Source organism: Trachinotus anak, unplaced genomic scaffold, assembly GCF_046630095.1.
Source record: "Trachinotus anak isolate AG129_WGS33_773 ecotype Australia unplaced genomic scaffold, CSIRO_AGI_Tana_v1 ptg000007l, whole genome shotgun sequence".
Classification (NCBI taxonomy): Eukaryota; Metazoa; Chordata; class Actinopteri; order Carangiformes; family Carangidae; genus Trachinotus; species Trachinotus anak.
Genome location: NW_027273858.1, coordinates 5,342,553 through 5,364,066, shown reverse-complemented (window position 1 = coordinate 5,364,066; position 21,514 = coordinate 5,342,553). Strand labels below are relative to the sequence as shown.

Here is a 21,514-nt window from a genome sequence, read left to right as displayed (position 1 = left end):
GTAGTTTGTTAAATGGCACTATACTGTATGCATCGGAATTGGCCAGAATTTTCCTGCTGATGTTGTGTTTTTTACTTGATGTATAATATAATAAGTAGTATTTTAAATATCATCTGTAAAGTACGTAGTCTGGGCTAGACATTATCCATTTAAAACTTGGCAACAATCTTGTCACGAACAGCTTTCAACCCCTGTGAGAGAGTAGAGCTGAGCAGAGCCCTGGATTGGATGAGTTTGGCAAATCCAGAGTATCTTGAGGATAACCATGTAAAATTGTAACTCACCAAATGATGCGCTTGTAATAGAGAACCATTCCATGATGACTGATAAAACCTCAGCAGTTGATGCTGCATGGAGGTCCAGCACCATGTCTAGCTTACTGAAATGTGTCCAAACTCACAATTCACCTCTTTTTCTGTAGATTTTTTGCTTGATGCAGCTCCAATGTTGAATATTTTTGGAACAACTCTCTGTAAACGCTAAAATGAAATTACCCTTTGACAGACAAAATTAAGAATAAATGATTGCTTGCATTTGCCAAACTCTGCACAATGTACGGCTCTCCATTAGAGTAGCTGTTCTCATGTGAAGGCCTTGGAGTGGCAGTTTACCCCTGTTTTGCCAAAGGGAAATCTTTCTAACGGAAACTTAATATTTGCAGTCCAACCTGTAAAGGGTTTTATAGCCAATGGATCTTTCTTAAAACACCAAATATTATTCATATCTCATTACCACTCTGAAAAGAGACAAAAGACGCCTTGATGTTGTTTTAACTCTAACCAGAATCTTTCTATTTAAATTTGTATGCATTTGTCTCTTCACTGGCATGGAGCTGAAGGTTTATACACTGTAAAAAGTAATGCTAGCTTGCGCAAAAAAAAAAAAGAAAATAAATAACATTGTAGAAGCTGTTTGCGTCACTTTTTGAGTAACTCCGACAGGGTATAAATTATCTTTGATAAAGCTATCATGTTGGATTTACTTAAAATGTGCCCAATCTGTCAGAGTGAATTAGATTAAAAGCTTGCAGTAATGTAGTTGTTCGCATTAAGTTAGCTTGCTGCACAAATTTTCCAGAGGCTAACATTTTTCATTTATGGGAAGTTAGTTCTTTTGCTGCACCGGCTTTGTTGCACCGCCTCTCTGTGTACCAACCTTGACTTAAAAGCTAGTCTGAGGTGAAGCTAATGGCAGATTAACGACAGCTGTTCAAAATCCAACAGGGTTTGGACCGAGGTGGGAAGCTAAACACAGCTAACAAAAGGTTAGCTGTGACGAGCCACAGTTGTAAGGATTGTAAGTTTCCCAAGCAGGTTGTCTTCAAAAGCAACTTGTCCAGGCAAAGAACCACAAATGCACTTGAATTTAGCTTCCTGCCTTGGTCTAGACTTTTGAGGTTTGTCAGGTCAAAGGTTAGCCAGGCCATCGCTGTACATACAGTATAACACTAAGAGCAAGCAAGAAGTAGAAAAACGAGCTGTAGGTGACAGTAGTTTTTATTCTTCTGTGGTGGGGTTTGAAGAAGTGGGCAGGGTTTTAAATGAAGGAAAAGCATTGCACTGGTTCTTTTTGCTTGTGTGAAACGGCTAGTATGTTGTTTCGTTAACAAAGTTGCTTCTGATGTAAACAACAACAGAAATTTTGTTTTTTTGACTCTGATGTACACAATAATAATGTTGTACCTGATGTTAAAAAAAAGAAAAAAAAAATACAACGGTGTTGAATCAGTTGTGTACCGTTAACAACGTTGCTTCTGATGTAAAGATTGATGATGCGTTCTCGTTGCCTCGTTCTCTTCTTAACTGACTGTCTGTCTGACAGACTGAGGAATAAACAAATGCAACGCCAAACAGACAGAAAAACAAACAAATGCAAGGAAGGACAAACAGTCCTGCTGGTACAAGCTGAGTGACGTCACGCTGAGACTGAGGAAAAAACACTACCAGAGCTATTCTCCACCCTTAAAGTAACGTTTAACACGTACAATGTAAAAGGATGATGATGATAAAGAGAGGAAGGAGGAGAAGGAAGACAAGGAGGAAGAGGATGAATATTAAAGAAAAAAAAACATGAAGTTACAGCCATACATTGATTTCTGGGTCAGTGAGACTGAAACGGACTTCTCCTGCCCAGCATGTGTATTGTTATGGTGTCTATCTGTCCCTCTGTGTCTCTTCCCCACTCTGTCTTTCTTTCTCGGCCTCTCTGCTGCCAAAGTAACCAAAACAGGCAGTGATCTTTTTTTGTTATGTCTTTTCTCCCCTAATCCCTCTTGACCCTCCGTCTCCCTTTGCCATGTTTTCCATATTTTGGAATGTCAATGTGCTACTTGTTGATACTGTGCATGAATGATAACATGTCTGTATATAGTTATAGAGAATCGTATCCCATTCCCCTGGTGTTGACAAAAAAAAATGGTTTGAATGTTGTACAGATTCAGGTTTTCTGTTCATCTTTTATTCTGTTCAGTTACTTTTTTTAATGTATGTAGAGCTTAACAGCAGTATGTTTTTAATTTAAACAGAGACAACGATGACGATGATGATGATGTCTTCTGTTTTGGAGTAACTTGCACATGACTGATTAATTAATTAAGTTTTTTTCGTTGTTGTTAAAAAGGCAATATCTGCTGTTATTGAATGAGAGATGAGATCTTAAAGGAGTTATGTATCTTAAATAAATAATCTATACGGGAGTTGCATGGGTTATTTGTACAAAAAAAAAAGACACTGCTTGCTACTTCTAATACCGTGGCTGTATTCTCTGACAGAGGGCGAGGAATACTGTATGTACATCTAAAGGTTATTTTGTCATTAAAGAAATAATAATATTGTGTATATACTGTACAGTGTTATAAGTGAGGTGGACTGTATGGCCATCACACTAACCATAGAGAATTAATTCTACATATTTATTTAAAGGAAACAAAACACTCACTACACTCAAGAATGACATATATTGCCTTTTTGGAGAAGTTGTAGTTTGCTCAAAGCTTGTTTCTCTATCTCTCTGCCTCGCTCTTTCTTCTTCGTCTCTTTTCTTCTTTCCATCTTTCTCCTTGTTCTCTTTTATTTTTCTGTTGGAGGGGCGTTTCAGACGGGCTTTTGTCAATCTTTTCACTGTTTGATTCTGACTGGGACCTGTCACATTTTTCCGTTCTGTTTGTCTTGACGTACGTCTGGCTGCTTACCCCACCGACCCGACAGTATCTCCACACCTGCTTGTATTCAGCTGTTTTTCTATACGTCGTCTTACATATGCATATCCATCTATAGTTTAAATGTAACTGCCCGTGTCACCATCTGTGTGACTCTCTCAAAGGATCATTTGTCTGTACTTGAGTCACCATCTGTCTGATTCACAACCGTCTGTCTTTTTTCATACTAAATCCCTTTTTTTTCTCATCTTAATCCTTCCTTTGCTCCGGCACATCTTTTTCCACCTCCACACTCTTTCCCTCCATCTATCCATCCTTTCTTTCTTTCTGTCTTTCTCTGTCCTTCTCTTCGCTCTCACAGGGTGTAGTTGGGATTCTTATGTGTGTCAATATGATTTAGTGTGTTTTTTTAAATGGAACAATAACCACAACAGTTATAATGTTGGTAATAATGAAGATAATTTTTTTTTGCCACTGTCCTCTGTGTGCGCGTGAGTATGTTAATTTTCTTTTTGTTTTTTATTGATTTTTGTTGAACACCAACTGATAGGAGGAAAGTTGTATGTGTGTTGCCACTAACTGTGACTGCTCTCCATGGTACATGGTACTTCTGATAAAACCAATAAAATAAAGTTTGGGATACCCTGTTTCAGAGACCCTGCGTGTCCACTGCCGTGTTTGTGTGTGTGTGACATTCAATATACTTAATAGCTTTAATATGAAAGCTTAATTATCATGCAAATTTCCATTACAGTTACATTCTTATTCAGTGAAAGTAAATGAGAGTTGCGACTAGCTCTCGGCTCATTTCGCTGTCTCCCTCTATCTCACTCTCAACCTCCCTTACAAACAAACATCCATTCTCTTTTGTATGTTCAGACTGTCGATGATGAAAATGACATTTGTCTGAATGGATGACATCTCATTAACTGACTCATCTGACTTGTTCTGTCATAATGTCAGAGATGTAAGCGACGGCTGCATCACTGCTGATTAATTCGGTCTGTTTTATATGTCGTCCTATGAAAAAGTAATGGCCGTGCTTTGTGTTTTCCTGCTGCTTTTCCTTTAAACACATATATTCACCGATATTTCTTTGTCAGAGAAAATTAGAAGAGATGAAATATTCATTTGTATTAAAGGAAAAGCTCATTTTAACCTACCACAGGATAGAACATTAGAGAGGATTAAATGTTTGACTAATGGACTAATTAAATCTGCTATTTGTATTGTAGCAGGTTTGAATAAATTCAACAGGGAAATATGAACTTCTCATTTAAAGCAAATGCACTGCTTTAGATTAGTGTTATTTAGCCTATGATGTGTTTATAGTGTTATAGGATGAAGGATTTGTTGATTTTGACAAAGATAAAACTCAAATTCTACCAAATTTTTTGCAATTTTCCCCTTAACCGTCTCCATTAATTTACATTGTGTACAAGGCCAAAACAGCTAGCTAATAGTATATAACAGCTCTTTTATGTTTCAGTGGACAAGTAATGTGTTGTCTACTTATATATACATATAGAGCAACAGCTGTGATTTGGAGAGGCCTGTTGAGAGAAACAAGCCGTTGTCACAGCAGAAATAATGAAATGAATCTTGGCTGAATTCCATGTAGATGCTTCAGTTTCAGGGTCCTGTTAATATGCAGAGCACTTTAGTCATGTTTGCTGACTGGAATCAGCCTTATCATTCATGCTTCACAATCAGTGGCTTAGTCACTGATACCTGCTGACTAGTTATGTACAGCCAAGTTCGTGCATCCATTAAAATGTGACACTTCTCACTGTTACTGTGCCAGTGTGCTGTTAGCGGGTGCAGCTCCCTGCACCACACCAACCTCCTCTTTATGTGCTATATTTGTTTGGTATTGTTGACTAACATTAAATATCCATTCATGTAGTTAAATGGGGGGAATTAGTTCTAATTGCTGCCTGGATTCTCAAATGTAACTGTGTAACCCTTTGCTAAAAATGGTTAATTCATTGATTTAAATGTCAAAAGCGGATAAAACTGGGGTTAATAAAAAACTAGACAAGATAGAAGTACATTGTCTTTACATTCTACAAAAACATAAGCTCCTCAATTATCCAACCAACTGGATGCTTGTTGAGAATGAATCATTGACCTTTCCAGGCACCACACTTCTAGTCAACGTCCGTGGTGAAGTGGAGCATCAGTGTAGTTTGGCTGTGAGAATTACAGCCTGCAAAGCTTTGAAACAAAATGTAAATGGTGTGCATGTGGATGCAAAGTTACACGCTGTCATATAAAAACCTGACTGATGGATGAGTTGTGTTTGGTTCTTCTCCTCCTCCCATGCTGCCACTCTGATGGATCGTGCCCATTCTCTGTGTGCAAAGTGATGGATTCTCCCTATTACAATTTTATCCTCTTCCTGTATGGGGAAGGATTTTTTTTTATATCATCTTAAACAAGTTTGTCTAGTATATGTACATTTGACGTGCAAGACAATTTGGTGAGATGTTCTTTTTTTATGATGTTTACTGCTTGCAAAATGTGTATGTGTGAGTGAGTCAGCACTGGTTGTTGCAGGATGCTTAATGCTGTTCGCTTGTTGTTTATGCTCCCGTGTACAGGTGTTTACCTTTACTCTTTTCCATTACCTGCCCTCTGCTGTGTCTGTCTAAAACCTCATTATGCTGTCACATTTGATTTCTAGTCAGGTAAGCGTCTGGACCGCCTCTGCTTGCAGGTTAGCATGCTGAGAAATCGGTGTGAATTTATGTGTGTGCATGGTTGCTCCTGTATGCTGAATAAAGCCTGACCTGTCAGAGAGTCTGCACTGGCTGTCAAACCGTACACAACCACTTAGTGAGAGACAACAAGACCAGCCTTGATTTCCTGTCCACTCTTCACTCCTCTTTGTTTTAGACGTCTGCCGGTGCTCAACCGAAGCCTGTAAACACAAGTTAAGTGACAACACATCCACAGCTGAAGCAGTTTTACAGAGAAACCTTTGACCTCAGTTGTACATCCGGTTGAAACACTGCTAGTATTTACTTTAAGAGGCGTATGAAATGTCTACATTTAAGATAGCAGTGAGAAGACTGATATGTCTTTGCACTTTCTTTGACAACGTTTCAAAGGTTTTGCAGCAGTGATAACACAGAGACATTTCTCCCCGGGGCTGACCAACCATTTCTCTATTTTTTGTCACTGAAAGAAATATGGTTTTATCCCCCCTTTGAGATCACCGTACTCAAACATCTCCTGTGAAGTATTAGCTTGTTGTTCTAGACATAATGATAAGGTGGGACAATGTAAGCATTTATCAGTCTCACTGGGGCTTTTTGTGTGAGGTCCCTGCTTAAGTTCCAGCACAGCTCTTACCCGTGTCACTGAGCAGAGGCCTGATCACACAGAATAATTGAAAACCCCTGTGTGGCTGTGTAGAGCCTTTAAAGGGACACTTTGCTGTCTCACCTGGATACTGATGAGAGGATTAACATTAATCTCATCTCCAGGATGTGTTTGGCACAAAGGCTTGAAGCTGGTGATGTAACACGGTGATGGAAAGTGTTTCTCTGTGTGAGCTGATTTATTCTATTTGTCTTCATGTGTGTCTGTTTCTTTATGTATTTGTCTAAATGCTTCACAAGATTAATGCCACTCTCTCTCTCATTTCCCCTTATGGGCTCTAGGTGGGGAGGGTGCCCAGTACTTCTAGAGTGCAACAAGGAAAATGCACACCGAGTCTGTATGTTTCGATACGTCAAACTGACACTGCGTCACTGTCTAGACATTAATTTGGTCCACATGCCACTTCATATATTTCGTTATTCTTTGCGCTTTATTTCTGTCTCTGAGTCAGACATTATTCTGTCCTGTCTCAGAGGTCGAGGATGACAGCTCGGTCGGCACTGGAATGACAATAACTTTCAGACTTGTTCGCAGACTTCTTAGTAGAAATATGGTGTCAAACAGGCAGGAGAGACCTGCTTCATTTGCAATTTTGATTTGTGGTGGCAACGAGGTTGTATCAGCCAAAATTATGTCAATTAAACACAAAGGTAGACAGGCTGAATGTAGATAGAAGAAAACCAACATTGAGTTACATCGGTTATTCTATATTAGTAAAAGCTGCAAGATTTGTAAAACCTTGTGGTTAAGGATGCAAGACAGTATGGACCATGATATCCTTCTGGAGAGGTTCAGAGGGTGAATGATTATATCTGCACATACATAATTTAAATCTATTCCTAGTGTGTTCATGTATCCTCCATCAGCCCTGTTAACATGTGGTGTGCCACAGGGCTCTATTCATGGTCCCATCATGTTCTGTGAGTACGAGATCATACAATTTGCTGTTTTGCAATCAATTGATATTGTTATGTAGATGATACACAACTATATCTCTCATTAAATCTTATTGATTATATAAAGCTGCAACCCAACATTGCTAATATGCGTTAAAATAATGGATGTCCAGGCGAGCTGCTAGCCGAGTGGTTAGGGTGCGTACTGATTAAGCACAAATGGTCTTAGCAGGTGAGTCGCCGGTTGGACTCCCGACAGGCCCAACTCTTTCCTGCATGTCATTCACCCTTTCTCTGCCCCTTACCTGTTACTATCTACTGTCCTGTCAAATAAAGGCACAGAATGTCCAAAAATATCATAAAAAATAAAAATAAAAAATGGATGTCTCAATTCTTTTTTTAACTTTGACAAAAGAGAGATCATGTTGCCATGCTATGCTATACTGCTACGCACAATGATCCAAACTTAACAGGCACTCATGTTAAACATTGAATCCATCCGGGGGAAAAATTGACTCTCCATCACAATCTCAAAATGTCTCATTGCTACAGTCACGCTTCTTTTAACTGAAAACAGTGCAGAAACCGTTTCCTGCCTTCAATACGTTTTATGATTCTTGTTCACCTGCCTCAGCGAATTTTAATGACTCAGCATCAACTGGTTCAGAACGTGACAGTGAGGCTTTTAATGAAACAAACAAATAAATAAGACAGACACTGCACCAGTTCATCACATCACTGAATCCCCATCATAACTAAGACTGATTTCAATACTTTATTTTTGAATAACAAGGTATTACATGAGCTCTTTGTACTTTGTGTGGTTGTTGTTCCTTCTCAGCACCGGAAGCAGCCTTAGGCCCACTGTTGTTTTGAGGTCAGTACTGAAAGATGCCTCTTCTGTTTGGAACACCCTCAGGGAGACATTCAGGCATGTCCTCCTTGTCACTGGCTTTTTCCTGAATTGATTATTCTCTTGTCGTGTCTGTGTTTTGACATATCTCGTTGACATATCTCCTGTCCTTCAGATATTCCAGTACATACTTTTCTCTCTGCAACCCTGCCGTCCCACATCGAGCAGCTCAAATGACATTTATGTGGTAGAAATGTCAAGTCTGTTGGAAAGAAGAGTGAGAGGGGAGGATGTCTGGATGTCTGAGCAGGCCAGGGGGTTAGTTTTTAGTAATGCGACTGTTTTCCTCCCAGTACTTAAGATTCAGGTTGAACCAACACACACACACACACACAGAGTGTACCAGATCATCCACAGGCACTAGCCCTGTACGTTATGTTGCTGCTTTTAGCTCAGAAAATTACAAGCTCCCTCACTAGATTGACTAACAGGCTTATAGTAGTGGCATGGAGGACATTCACATGCTTTGTGTGTGTGTGTTTGTGTGTCTGTGTGTGTGTCTGTGTGTGTAGCCATGCCATGTTAGAGCAGGTGTTTCACACACATGGAATAGATTAAAATTAAATGTCAGGAAAATACCAGAGCATGAACTCTCCCCCAGATCTGTGTGTGTGTGTGTGTGTGTGTGTGTGTGTGCAGCAACTATAAATTAGCTGCTCATAAATTAAGCATTTTTTGTTGTCGTTATTTTTCCCAGATCATTGAAATATATGATGTTTAGATGAGGAAACATGTAGGCGTATACATTGTGTGTGTGTGTGTGTGTGTGTGTGTGTGTGTGTGTTTTTGTGTGTATGTTCGGCACAAGAGACCAGCAAATTGGATTTTTAAATCTACTTAACCAACAGTTCAGTCTTGTATAGATTCCATTTTTAGTTTCAGGGGGTTAATATGTTGTAATGCCCTAAAATAATAATTGAATATATAGCAATTATAGTTTCTATAATTGACATAATTGACGCTGTTCATGAGGATAATAGCACACTGCATATACTTATCCTTCAGCATTTAACATGAAGGTTCACAAAAATGTCACTGATAGAGATTATTGAAATTATTTTTACACATTTTATGTGTGAGCCCTGCTGAAACAAACTAGATAAAGTTTGTTTATCAAATTTTCTTGTTATTTATCTCTTATTCTGTCATTTTTAGGCAAAATAATCCTTGTGAAAATGTGATTGATTAAATACTTCAGGCAAGTCAGTGAATGTTAATTTTCCTGTAGTGAAATGAATTGAATCCAAATGCTGCCTTATAGATAGGAAAGAGTCTATACATGGCTCTGTAATAATGTAAAGTGTAGTGAATTTGGAGTTAGCAAAAACATGCAAAACCATCAGTATGGTGCTTAAACACTTCAATCTTATTCAGCTCTTGAAGCTGCACTTGCCGATATTTCTTCAAAATAATGATGACGGCTCAAACGACTGTGTACTGTGAAATGTGACGCTCCTGGTGCTGAATCCACAGAGATTCAGAGCTTTGCACTCCCAGTCACCTCTATAGACATGGCTGTGTAAATAGACTATTTTAAAACTTAATGAGAGGATACTATTTCAGATTTGTTTTCGGCTTCCTCCGTTGTCCCTGAGTCAAAAAAATCGAATTAACGCATCTTTAAAAGCAATGAAAATATATTTTGTCAGCCTGTGAGTGACGGGGTCTGACATGAACGCAGTATTTTCTGCTGAAGTTTGAACCGTGTTGGTTATTTCATGTTTTTGTTTTTCAAGTTTTCTCTATATGCTCTTGCCACCATTCAGGATGTAGCAACGTTAGAGTCACAGTCCGACAGCTGGTGGGTTGTTCGGTTGTTGGATGTTACATGTAATCTAATCATGCACACGATGCTGATGAAGCAGATTAATTAATAGAAGTTTCTGATAAATAATAAATGATAACTAATGAAGTTTTCAGGGGCTTTAAATTTCTAGCATCCATCATTCTCCATTCCCCTTTCTTTCTTGCTCTCTATCCTGTTTTTCCACCTCCTTCCTTGTCTCCTTCCCTCAGTCTCTCACCCCCTCTTCACTCATCAGTTCTCCCTCTCTCCTTCCTCATGTTCCTCTCCCTCCCTGCCTCCTTCTCGTCTTTCTCTTGGCAGAAGTTCATGACCCAGTCCTCCTCTCTTTGACTTGCAGACACCCACACAAAACAACACATACACACAGCATCAAAACACAACTGAGTCTACACGCTAACACACATGCAGACACAAACACACATACAGTAGGCCACACGCACACTTTCAACAGTGGGTTACTCTATGTCAGCGACTGTTCCCTGCTGAGAGGCTGTGGGCGGCGTGACAATGTCGAGTTACTGTGGCGATTTTCTGTTGCCGCGGAGACGCTTTCCCAACAACCAACCGCAGCATACAGAGGGGAGATGGGAAAAGCAACATATTAACATGCTCTGAATTACACACAGACACACATAGACCCATACATAGAGACTCTCGACTAACCCTGTATGTACACACACACAAACACAGGCCATCAGGTAGTTAACCTACTTTAATGTTAATGTAATCTGTTTTTTTCATCTGGGCATCATGCAGAGGAAGCACAAAACAAGGAAAAAGAGACACTTATCTAAATCCTTAAAAGAAGGAACCCCACAACATGTTATTTAAAGCATATGCAGATATACTGCATGTCCTGTATATGTGTATGTTAGTATGAATATATGGATGTATGTGCATGATTGATTTTGTTTGTATTATCAGTCCAGTGTTGTGGGAGAGGTGGGTGAGTTATGAAGGGTGCTCTGTTAAAATGATGTGGTTCTTCACTTGTGAATATTTGTGGTGATGTGATTTTTCTTTTCTTCTTTTTCTTTTGTGCGTGTAAGTGGATTATTTCTTAGTGTTTGAGTGTTGCAGTTTGGTTGTTTATGAGGTCGTTTTATCTTCGGGTTGTTTTGTAATTATTTTTTATAAAATGAGTTATTTTTTGCCCGTGGTTAGCACTTACTCACTACACAGCACGAAGCCACTGGGTTTGAAAGCACCAGTCAGCTGTGCAGTCAGGTGTGTCAAGTTACTAATAGAACCCAAAATCACAAATCCTTAGACCAACACAAATATTTGCTTCATGTCATATGATTCGTGTAGGATACGTCGTGATTAGTTCACCAAGTGTTTCCATTGCTCTTTGTCACCTTTTGCTTTTATCTGTAGACCAACTTTTCCACTTCAGCCAATCGCAAAAAAAACCTTTCTCATGTAACCTGTCAATTTCATTTCAAGTGTCGCAGTGCAACACAAAGCATACTTTTGTTTGTATGAGCTTTTTTTCTATCGAGTTTTACAGCAACAATAGTCTGAACAATATTCTGAACTTGTGTTAGGGTCTCTAATGTGAAAAATGACATCTGCCTTCAAACACAGTCCTGAAAGTAGTTTTTTACAAATCAGGTTTATTCTTAAAACCTAATTGCTGCCTCTGCCTTAGACCCTTAGATTGAGATCAGGAAATACTGCCGAGGAGGGATAACTCCTGCAGGATGTACATACATACAATATATCTTATGTTTCTCTTTAATGGTGTTAATGTTGGCATCAGAGCATGATTCGCTTAGTTTTTCTCCCTCAGTGTTTCTTTCGGATCGATTGTGTTGAAATGTTCTCCTTCTTAATGTCCTAACATTTACTCGACTGTGAAAGGAACATTTTACCTTGCAAATAAATCAATGTGAGTTTCTGAAAATGATGGACCACTCGCTGTTTCTAAAGATCAGACACAGAAAGTGGAGAGATAATATTTAAAAAAAAAAAAAAACAGCACAATAGAAAGAAAAGTACAAAAAAACAAAAATAACGTCAACTGAGAAAGAAAAAATTACTTTTATGCAAATTATTGCAATTTTATGTACGCTGATGTATAGTATATATATGAATGACACGTTTGGCTTATCATTAATGTGTGTGTGCATCACTGGTCAGATCTACATTACATTAAATAATAAAGTCATACTAATCTGATAGCCAGTGGGTGAAAAGTAAAACAGAGTGAGGGAGCAAGAGAATAAAAGAACAGGAGAGTAATAACACCAATCAGACAGCATTAGCTGAGCAGAGACCAGTAATTGGAGCTGTGAAGTGTGACTCATCGACAGTTAGTGAGACCTGACACACACACACACAGACACAGAAAACCATCAACCACTTGTACCACTCTCCCTCTTTCTTTCTCTACTGCCATCTCTATTATCCCTGATTCTCTAAGTAACTCACACACCTTCCTTTTTATGAACACACACACACACACACACACACACACACGTACATAATCACTCTCCCACTTTGAAACACAATATTTCACACGTCTGGATTCTTCGCTTCTCCACATCTTTCTCTAACCTAGACACACACACACACACACTCCTGCCAACACACCCACACACACACTCTCTGCCTCCTGGCTTGACATTCACACAGCGCTGCCAGCTAACGCCACAAAAGAGCTCCTTCCTGTGCTGCTCGCCCACCTGCTGCATCGCGCAACGTAATACAGCGAGAGAAAGCATCTTTTCAACCTTCCCGAGTGACAAAACGCTCAACGAAAAAAGTGCCATCTCTCCTGTGAATGTCACTCAAAATGTCCCTGTTTTCAGCTTCCATTTCCTGTCGCACACATATGGAAAGTGGTTTTGTGCAAGTGTTGGACAGGTTGTTGTGCAATGTGACCTTTCCACGGGAGTTTGGAACCAGAAGAGAGGCACAGAGGCAGTTTTTTCAACTGCCAGACGAATAATATTAACATCAATATTTCTACTTTATTATAAGTTGAGGTTTATATTTACAAGCTTGAGCAGGCCTGAAACACAGAGTGACAGAATTATCTGTCACACCGTGGCGATTAGGAACTACAGAAATGTGTTTTGCCACGGTAACACTGTGACTGCAGAGCTCGTAATCCACATCATCAAATATGATGTCTGTTTCAAAGGCAATCTCTCAGGGGAAAATGAATTTGATTTGCACACATTCATCTCTGCCAGTGGGGATTGCAGAGTTTGACATTTTTTCTCTTTGCTGGCTCTGGGACCATCACTTTCTGTTTCCATATCCAAAGCAAGGTAGAAGTGTTGCTAACGTGTTTACAGTGGCTATTAGCGCCGCATACAGACGGTGCACCCGGACTATGTAATGTCAGTTTTTTGCCTGACTTTAGCTTGGATGTGCTGTGGGATAGGAAAATCCAGTCTGCAGTGGATCACTTAGCCAAACATTTGATTTCACTCTTAGTTTGCTGCTTAGCTAATGAGCGCCCAGTTCAACATGTCAAGCTGCCAGAATCTGGAATTTAAATTAGTGAACGTTTCACTTGAGCTTCTGTAAGAAATGATTCTGTTAATGCTTTTTTACTATATGGTGAATTTCCAACTATAACAGTACTGTAATCTTGGGTTTGCACAGATCATTGCCTGACTGTTGTCTGAAGCTATTTTAACCCTTTGATTTGATTCTTGGATGTTCTGGCTCTGCTAGTTCATCTGTTGTAACTGTTGTAAGACTCTTGCTAAATTTGTTCTGCTTTTTTTTTTTTTTACACGTTCATTTGTATTTTGGCACTGAGCAAATACACAAAAAAGTATCCGACTGAAAATGAGTGACACACACGCTTTTCTCATATCTTGTAAAGATTTACTGAAATCAACTGATTTAACATCAGAAATAACCACGAAACCCAAGGTTATTTGGTTAATATTTGGCCAAAGCTCATGCCACTTTTGCAGGATATAGCATTGCAGACAAATCAGTAAACGTCTATCCAGCAATAAATTACAAACAAGACTGCTGAAATCCTTCATGTTTCCGAGTTGCTCCTCTCCAGTAGAGAGCTGACTCGACAGGGCTGCTGTCTGATCACTGTTTTTATGTGCTTGACGCGCTGTAAATACTGTGATCGAGGCTGTCCTACGGCTGTGTCTCTACAACACTCAGTTTCAAACTTTCATCTCTTTGACTGCATTCCTCCTTCTCTTCTTCTCTTCCTCTTCTTTCCATCTCATTCTGTTTACCACCTTTGCTCCTGTTGTCTCTTTGCTCTCCATTTATTCCTTCTGCCCGCTCTTTAAGATGCACTCCATCACTTTGTTCGGCCCCATCTCTCACCTCTGTCTTCTTTGTGCAACCTGGTAGAGTTCTTAGTGTTCGCAGATTGTCTGTAGCCTTATTATAATAGTTCTCCAGCTCTGCCACAGGTCCCTTATCAGAGAACAGATACTCCAAATATGCCTGGGCATACTGATCTGAGGTGATCAGGTTCAGGTTAATGAAGGAGGACACAGAGGTGTCATCAGGCTCAGAGACTCTCCATCTTCTCCCTGTGAAGTTCAACTTAGTTCAGTTAAATTCATCTTGGCTGAGACCGGTATAAAAAGTTTCCTTGGTTATTTAGAGAAAGTCTACCTGTCTCTGTCTCCAAGGTGGACAGAGGGATGGTTACACTCTTTCCTGTCTCTCTGTCTGTCACAGTGAGTCCCGTCATGGATCCCTCCTCTGGCACCTCGTCAGAGGGGTCATATGATGCTGGAAGACCCCCACGACATTTCACAGCACACACTGTATTAGACTTATATCTCCTGTAATGATGAGATTGGAGGAAGAATTGGTATCAATGATGAAAAGAACAGAAAATTATTAGTCAGTTAATCATTTTATCACTTTTTTAAACCATTTATTTTGTGGTTCTGTCACATAATGAAAAACATTTGCACTGTGCTTTATAAATGTATATTTAAATAGACAGAAACCTTTTGATCATTGATCATTGCAAAATAACGGTGATGAGATGTTGCTAGGTTACTGGTTAAGGGGCTGTCTGTTGGTCAGTAGGTTTAAAAAGTCATTGATGAGAAAAACTGTTTTGTCTTTCATGCTTTTCCCATTTCACTCACATGCTGATGATTATATCATGACTGCAGCTTTTGTCTCTTCCCATCTGGATATTTTTACTGTAAGGAGCAAGTCTAAAAGTAATCTGAAAGTTTGGGGCTGGACTTTTCTGACAGTCTGATGAGCTATTTTGTGTGTTTTTTGCTGTCATATTTGGAGCAAGCTGCAAAGCTTGTCTCACAGCAGACAGCCAGCCCCAGTGTGGCTGTGGTTTCTGCTGTCAGTTTGCTTTATTACTGTAGGATCCCGCTTCCACTGAAGTGCCTGTGTGTTTGTTGTCTGACAACACAAATTCTTCAGTGTTTACACTGGTACTGTGTGTTGTACACTTCCTTTCACTTGCCTGCAAAGGTTGTCCATCCATGGTACAACTTCTAGCACCACCAAAACACCCCTAGTCATCACCATCATACAAGCTTAACACACTGGAGTCAGAGGTGACCCTACTACTTTTAAACAGCAACATTTAGCAAAAATGCCCAAATAGGTGACAAGCAGGCATTTGCAACCTAACCTTTCATATCTCACTCACACAGTAAGCAAGATATATTATTCCCAACTTGTAGCCCACTTCTTCCTCATTAGTGACCCATATGGGCAGACACACATGTAGTATATGAAGCGAGTTCCCTGCAAACACATGAGGGCATCCCGTGAACATGCTGGCTGTGAGGCTCTTGCTGCCAAAGTACTGAGAACTTCCACTGCAGTCGATTGCTGCATGCACTGTATTACCTGTACACAGGTATGATCTGTGTGAGGTCATCCTTGTATTGCTCCAGTGCTGCCCTTGCAGCGAGGGGCTCAACCTGACCCTCAAGAGCAGCAAGATGGATCAACATCTGGGTGTGAAACGCCGCCCCACTGGCCCAGTGCCTCAGAGACCTGGAGGAACACAACAAACTCCTGATGTCCAACTAAATCCAACTAAATAGTACCCCCTCACCTCCATGCAGCTACTTCGTGCTCTCAGCTGTAATCGGCTCTACAGTATGTTAATCTTCTTACCTGTCCTCTACTCTGTATTGCATTTTATCTTCTTCCACTCCCCTGCATGCTGCTCTGTTGTATGATGCCATTCTCTGCTTCATCTCTGCTGTATTCACTCACCTGGAGTCACAGTCTCCACCCAGCATACAGGTCTTCAGCTGGGTGAGGGTGAGGCTGAACTGCGCCTCAAGTCTGACGGAGTCCTGGATCAGCTTGCTCTTGTCGTTCAGGTTGATCCTGCAGCGCTTCAGGTACTCCTCCATCACCTCCTGGAGCTCCCAGACTCTCTGCTGGAGGTAGAAGTTCGAGCACGGAAATTGAAAATAGGATTCATATCTTTATATCACAGTATTCATGAGCCGGCCTGTGAACATAGCTTTGAGTAAATGTATAAATGAATACATTCTATTCTAATATTTCAGCAGGAATTCTTCATTGTTTTTACAAATTCCCTTCATTATTTTCTATCAGATGTCTCACCTGGCATGATGACAACCCCGCTGACTTCCCTGTCACGCCTGATGACCGTTTTGATGATGTGTAAACCATATCCATCACCATAGTAACCACTAATCCCACCAAGCCAGCCAGGCGTGGCTCATCTGAGAAGGTTGTCAGTCGGCCAATCAGATCCCTCAGATAGGTGGGCGCCCTGCTCCCAATGTCGCCCTGCAGCTGGGTGAGGAGAAATGGACAGAAACGTTCAGGGCATATTTCCATGGTAATACACCTTCAGCATCCTATTTCTCACCATCTGTCTCAATAAAGTAAAAATGCTGGGAGAGTAGATTGCTCTCCCTTCTTTTCAAGTACAAGTGTGAAGAGCATCATTCTGTCATCATCGTGTTGCTCCTTGTTGGCTGCTGTATTGATCTGTGACGTCTTTACAATCCGCAACATGACCACACTGCTCGTAGTGAGTGGTGCTTCATTTTATACAACTGCTCTTTCTTAACTGTCTCAAGGCAACAACATCTGTCTTTCTCCTCCAGTTCATCTGCACTTCATGATTCAGTGGACTTAAAGGTGAAATCAGCATCATCTTATTTACCCGTTGCAGTTGTTCCTGGAGGCTGACCCGGGAGTCCAAACTCTCACCGCGATTGACCAGAAGGCGAGGGTGGACAACTCCGAGGTCTGGTACAGCACCGCCTTCCAACATGGCCTGGTAGAGGACAGACCCAACTGCATCCTTCACTTGAGAAAGCTCCTCTTCTGATGAGAACATCTGGCCCATGATGGTATTTGTATTTGTGTGTTTGTATTGACCAACTAGTAAATGTTCAAAATTTACAGCAGCATCTGAGAAAGAAGAGAAAACAGGGAAAAATACTAGACTGAAGGTTATACAGTACATAAACAAACCTTCAGCAGTTAGCAGCTGCTGCTAATAGTGAATCACATATTCTATTATTATTATTCTATTATTATATTTTATTTTTACATGATTATAAACATCACATAATATACTGGGGGTTAATAATAAGGGGTTTTAAGGCAAGTTGTTGTGAATGTCTTTGAGTCTACACAACTCAAGGCACATGCAAAATCCATCTATTTATTCATCATATCAACAAGACATAACATTTTCCAAATACTTCAAAAATAGCGCCCTAACATTTCATATTAACAGTTCAGCAGCATTTCAGTCACATCTAATCTCTCTCTTACTGCAGCTAGCTGAGTTTTAGCCAGCCATCCGGCCTCTCCTGTCTCCTCACCTCCCTTCTTCCTCTCCGGACCCCCGTCTGCTGCAGCAAAGAGATTATCCAAGACAACACATCAGTGGGGCGTAGCTCAGCAGTAAACCTACACCTCCCCCTAGCCACAGTGACAGGGAAATGCAACTGCTCTGAGTGTCAGGCAAGGGGCGGGTCTGGAAACAGAGTCAGATAAGGGTGGCACATGTAAATAACAACTCAAAAGTAAAACAGCAAAATTACAGCTATATATTCTCAGTAATAATGAACTGCACATTATTCATGGCCAAATTTGTTTCATTTTTTCATTCAAAAAAGATGCAAAATAAGCAACTTGACATGTGATGTAAAATAGCAATTATAGGTCATTTACAGTGGAAGGACATCCTCTCATAGACACAAGGCAACAACCAATAAAGTGTTTATATACATTAGAATTATTAGAGTCATTAGAATGAGGTTTTTCACCAAATGTAGTTGTGCATAGGAGAGAACATCTTCAATGACAACAGCTTTAAAACTAGAAGTGATACAGGTTGTTATTTCTAACACAATAGCTCTGATTCTGAATTCCTTATTGTGAACTACAGCTAGGTCTGATATTTTTGTAATAGACTCGATCATGATCAATGCTTGTTGAAGGTTATACACCCTGTGGTTGGGATGGTGTGAGATATGAAGAATGTGAAGCCTCCTCTGTGTCCCTGAAACTGCAGCTTGGGATGAAGCACGCAGACTATATCCTGTCTATAGCTTGGTGATTGAGTGGTCACTGCCCACTGTGAAGGAGATTTTTCTCACTCCAGTGTTCCTCTTGTTTTCCTAACACTCCAATAGTTCAGGTCATAACAGCCTTCACATTGTTAGACAATGGTTCACTGTTAAGTTTCTCTTATGACTGTTCATGTCTGGGTGGCACGACTGGATGGCACGACTCTCCTCCATAGTTAGGGTACCCAGGGTCTTACAGGGGTTAAAAGGAAAGCATAAACTTAGAAAATAATAAAACATTGCTGTTTGCTTGCTTGCTTGCTGCTTGTTCTTTCCCTCTGTGTCTACTGTCTGTCCCTGAAGAAATAACAGTGCTGCTCTTGACACAGATGTCACATTTGGTTGTATAATAAATTATACATTTACAGTAGACATGCTCTTAAACAGACATGTTGGCAAAGTCAGTAACTGGCAGGACAATGCTCTATTTGAGTGATATATTTGCCTGGGTTTTTCTAAGATACAGTACAGGTAACGGACCTGGTGGTATTGACTGTTTTGTTTATTTTTTTTAATTACACAGATCTTTCACTTTGCTAACATGCGTAAAAACATAAAACGTAATTTTTCCAGGACTCCTGAGTAATATAATGGCTCTCGGCGTCTGATAACTTTCTCTATTAAACATTACACAGACCAAAGGTCAGTTCACTTACCAGTGCATTTGCTCTCCTTCCCTGCACCATAAAAAGCGTATAAATTTATTCATGTAAGTTATCTTCCTCCCAACGGGAGGAACACTCACACATTCAAGACGGTCACACCGTTATCCCAAGATAACGGTGTGACCGTCTTGTCAACTTTGGGTGCACCCTTTATTTACCCTGATAACAACACGTCACTGGTGCAGGGGTTCCTCCCCCGGGCAGGGTATTACATCCGGTGCCCCACAACCACAACAAGGCCAAGGATCCCAGCCTGTTAAGGTTTTGTCCAACTAATCTCCATCTGAGAAGGTCTTCGTTGCCTGTCTCTTGTTGCTGCATGAAGAATTAAAACCTCTGAGGATAATTATTTTGCCCTCGTTCTAATGTTATCTTGAATGTATGGTAGTGAAATTAAACTAATCCTCGTTGTGCTGTGGGGGCTCCCTGACAGAAACCAGAGGTCATTGAGAATGAAAGTGATAGTTAGAAACTCTTTATGGCTGTGTCAAACATTGAAAAATTAGGCCAAGGGCTTTCAGCTTTTTTATTTAGCTAAATGGAACAGTGGCCTTGGTGGTGGTGCGATGTTGACTTTTTTTTACTTGATAAAATATGGGGCAAGGGGATTTGGGATTTTATGTAGTGTGAGAGATGTTCTTTGTTAACTGGGACAAGGGCTTGTGCACTGTCAGGCCTAAGAGTTTTGTGTGTATAACAGCTGTGGCTAAATGAAATTCCCCACACAGTGTAGTGGACTTTTGCTCAGGTTAATGTGACGTCTTGTCTGTTAATCATTTAGATGAACCTCGGGAGACCTTCCTCTACACAGTGTAACCTGCCTTCACTATTTAGATTTTATTTCTCCTTGGTATGTGATGCCCTTTTGTGTGCCGACTGCTAAAGGAGAGGAAGTCATTACAAGTACTATTTTGTTATTTTTATATTGTTTATATTGCAGCATAGCTAATGGTGAGAAGACTTAAAAGTTTAAATCAAAAATTCAAATGACTGTAATGAGAGAGTGACTAACCTACAGACAGTTATCACCCGACTTCGCATTTCCCCTAAAGTCTATGGAGCATTTTAGCGTCTTTCAGCACATTGTTTTGGTTTTATGACCTGTAACCTTTCTGTTTTGGTTCAGTCTTACAGCTAATATTAGCCTCATTTCCAGGAACATCTGGCAGTTGTTTTTCTGAATGCAACGAGCTGGTTAACAAAACTGAGCATTTAGCTGCTGAAGAGTGAGATATGTCCCTCAAGGTGATGGAGATCAAACCAGAACGGAGAGTGAATATGGGCCTTACTAGCCAGGCCAGAAACATGACTCACAATGCTGTTGCTTTGTATCTGCTGGGTGCATAAATAAGAAACTGTTTGCTAGTACTAGCCATTTTAGCTTTATAAGGCGATAGCATGCCAATGTTACAACTTGTCGCGTTGGCTTCAAATGCATTAAAACACCTGTCATTCAAGCAGTGCACATCAAGTTGTTGGCAGAGGTGTGGGAAGGCTTTGCTGACTATACTCGTACTGTCCTCCTGCCCAGTTTTCCAGTATTGGACTGAACTAAACTGTTGGTGTTTAAAAAACTGAAGACAGTGAACCTTTAAGTTACACACAGTAAACACGATACACCACACATGGAGGAGCACACACACTTTTCTTCATTTCCGTCTCCTCCCTCTCTCCGTACGTCTTTCTATCCTGCCAGGCTGCTTTCCAGCCTCCTGCTCTTCCCTATTTCTCTCGTTATTGTTGATTTTGATAGCTTCTGTCAGTTTGATGCAGTGTTTACTGGTTTAGCTCTGCTGCTGGGAGAGAACGTGTTTTTTTCTCTTCCTCTCTCTCATGGGCTCACTCTCACTCTACTCTCTCCATGGTTGCTTAGCCCCGTCAACACACTTCACAGTCCTCTGAGAGCAGTAAATATTTAAATGTGCTCACGTCACAGACATACACACGCATCTGCCATCAGAAATGGACATGGATGCACCCTTATGTGCATGGTTAAGTGGTGAAAATTCAGTGCTCCCTCCCTTTCTCTCACTCTCTTTCGCTCAGATTTTTTTTTTCACTCTGTCTCCTCGTAAAGGTCTCATTTCCATCTGACAGTGAAGTGAAGATGAAAGGAAAGAAAATTGAG

The 21,514-nt window shown here is 40.4% G+C and overlaps 1 protein-coding gene across 6 annotated transcripts; it reads right to left on the bottom strand.

The window, feature by feature from the left end:
• Positions 1-13,886: 13,886 nt before the first annotated feature.
• LOC139622626 (uncharacterized) lies at positions 13,887-19,547 on the bottom strand. 6 transcript variants are annotated; one of them, XM_071480044.1, is made up of 8 exons: positions 19,378-19,547; positions 17,972-18,126; positions 17,302-17,552; positions 16,731-16,925; positions 16,371-16,537; positions 15,996-16,145; positions 14,775-14,947; positions 13,887-14,689 (listed from the first exon to the last, which is right to left on the bottom strand). In XM_071480044.1, the coding sequence occupies exons 3-8, from the start codon at positions 17,485-17,487 to the stop codon at positions 14,280-14,282; spliced, it is 1,281 nt and encodes a 426-aa protein (XP_071336145.1). In that variant the 5' UTR covers positions 17,488-17,552; positions 17,972-18,126; positions 19,378-19,547; the 3' UTR covers positions 13,887-14,279. The 6 variants fall into 6 exon arrangements, with proteins under 6 accessions (XP_071336145.1, XP_071336141.1, XP_071336142.1 ...); XM_071480040.1 differs by having other exon boundaries at positions 16,371-16,540; positions 17,922-18,126; positions 19,378-19,546; XM_071480041.1 differs by having other exon boundaries at positions 16,371-16,540; positions 17,302-17,582; positions 19,378-19,546.
• Between the last annotated feature and the right edge of the window lie 1,967 nt (positions 19,548-21,514).

Excerpts from the sequence above, each read along its gene's own strand:
- LOC139622626 (XM_071480040.1), bottom strand. The coding sequence starts at position 17,487 with ATGGGCCAGATGTTCTCATCAGAAGAGGAGCTTTCTCAAGTGAAGGAT. Across the intron at positions 16,926-17,301 it reads TCCAGGAACAACTGCAACGG|CTGCAGGGCGACATTGGGAG; the intron begins GTAAATAAGATG and ends CTCCTCACCCAG. Across the intron at positions 16,541-16,730 it reads CGGGGTTGTCATCATGCCAG|CAGAGAGTCTGGGAGCTCCA; the intron begins GTGAGACATCTG and ends TTCTACCTCCAG.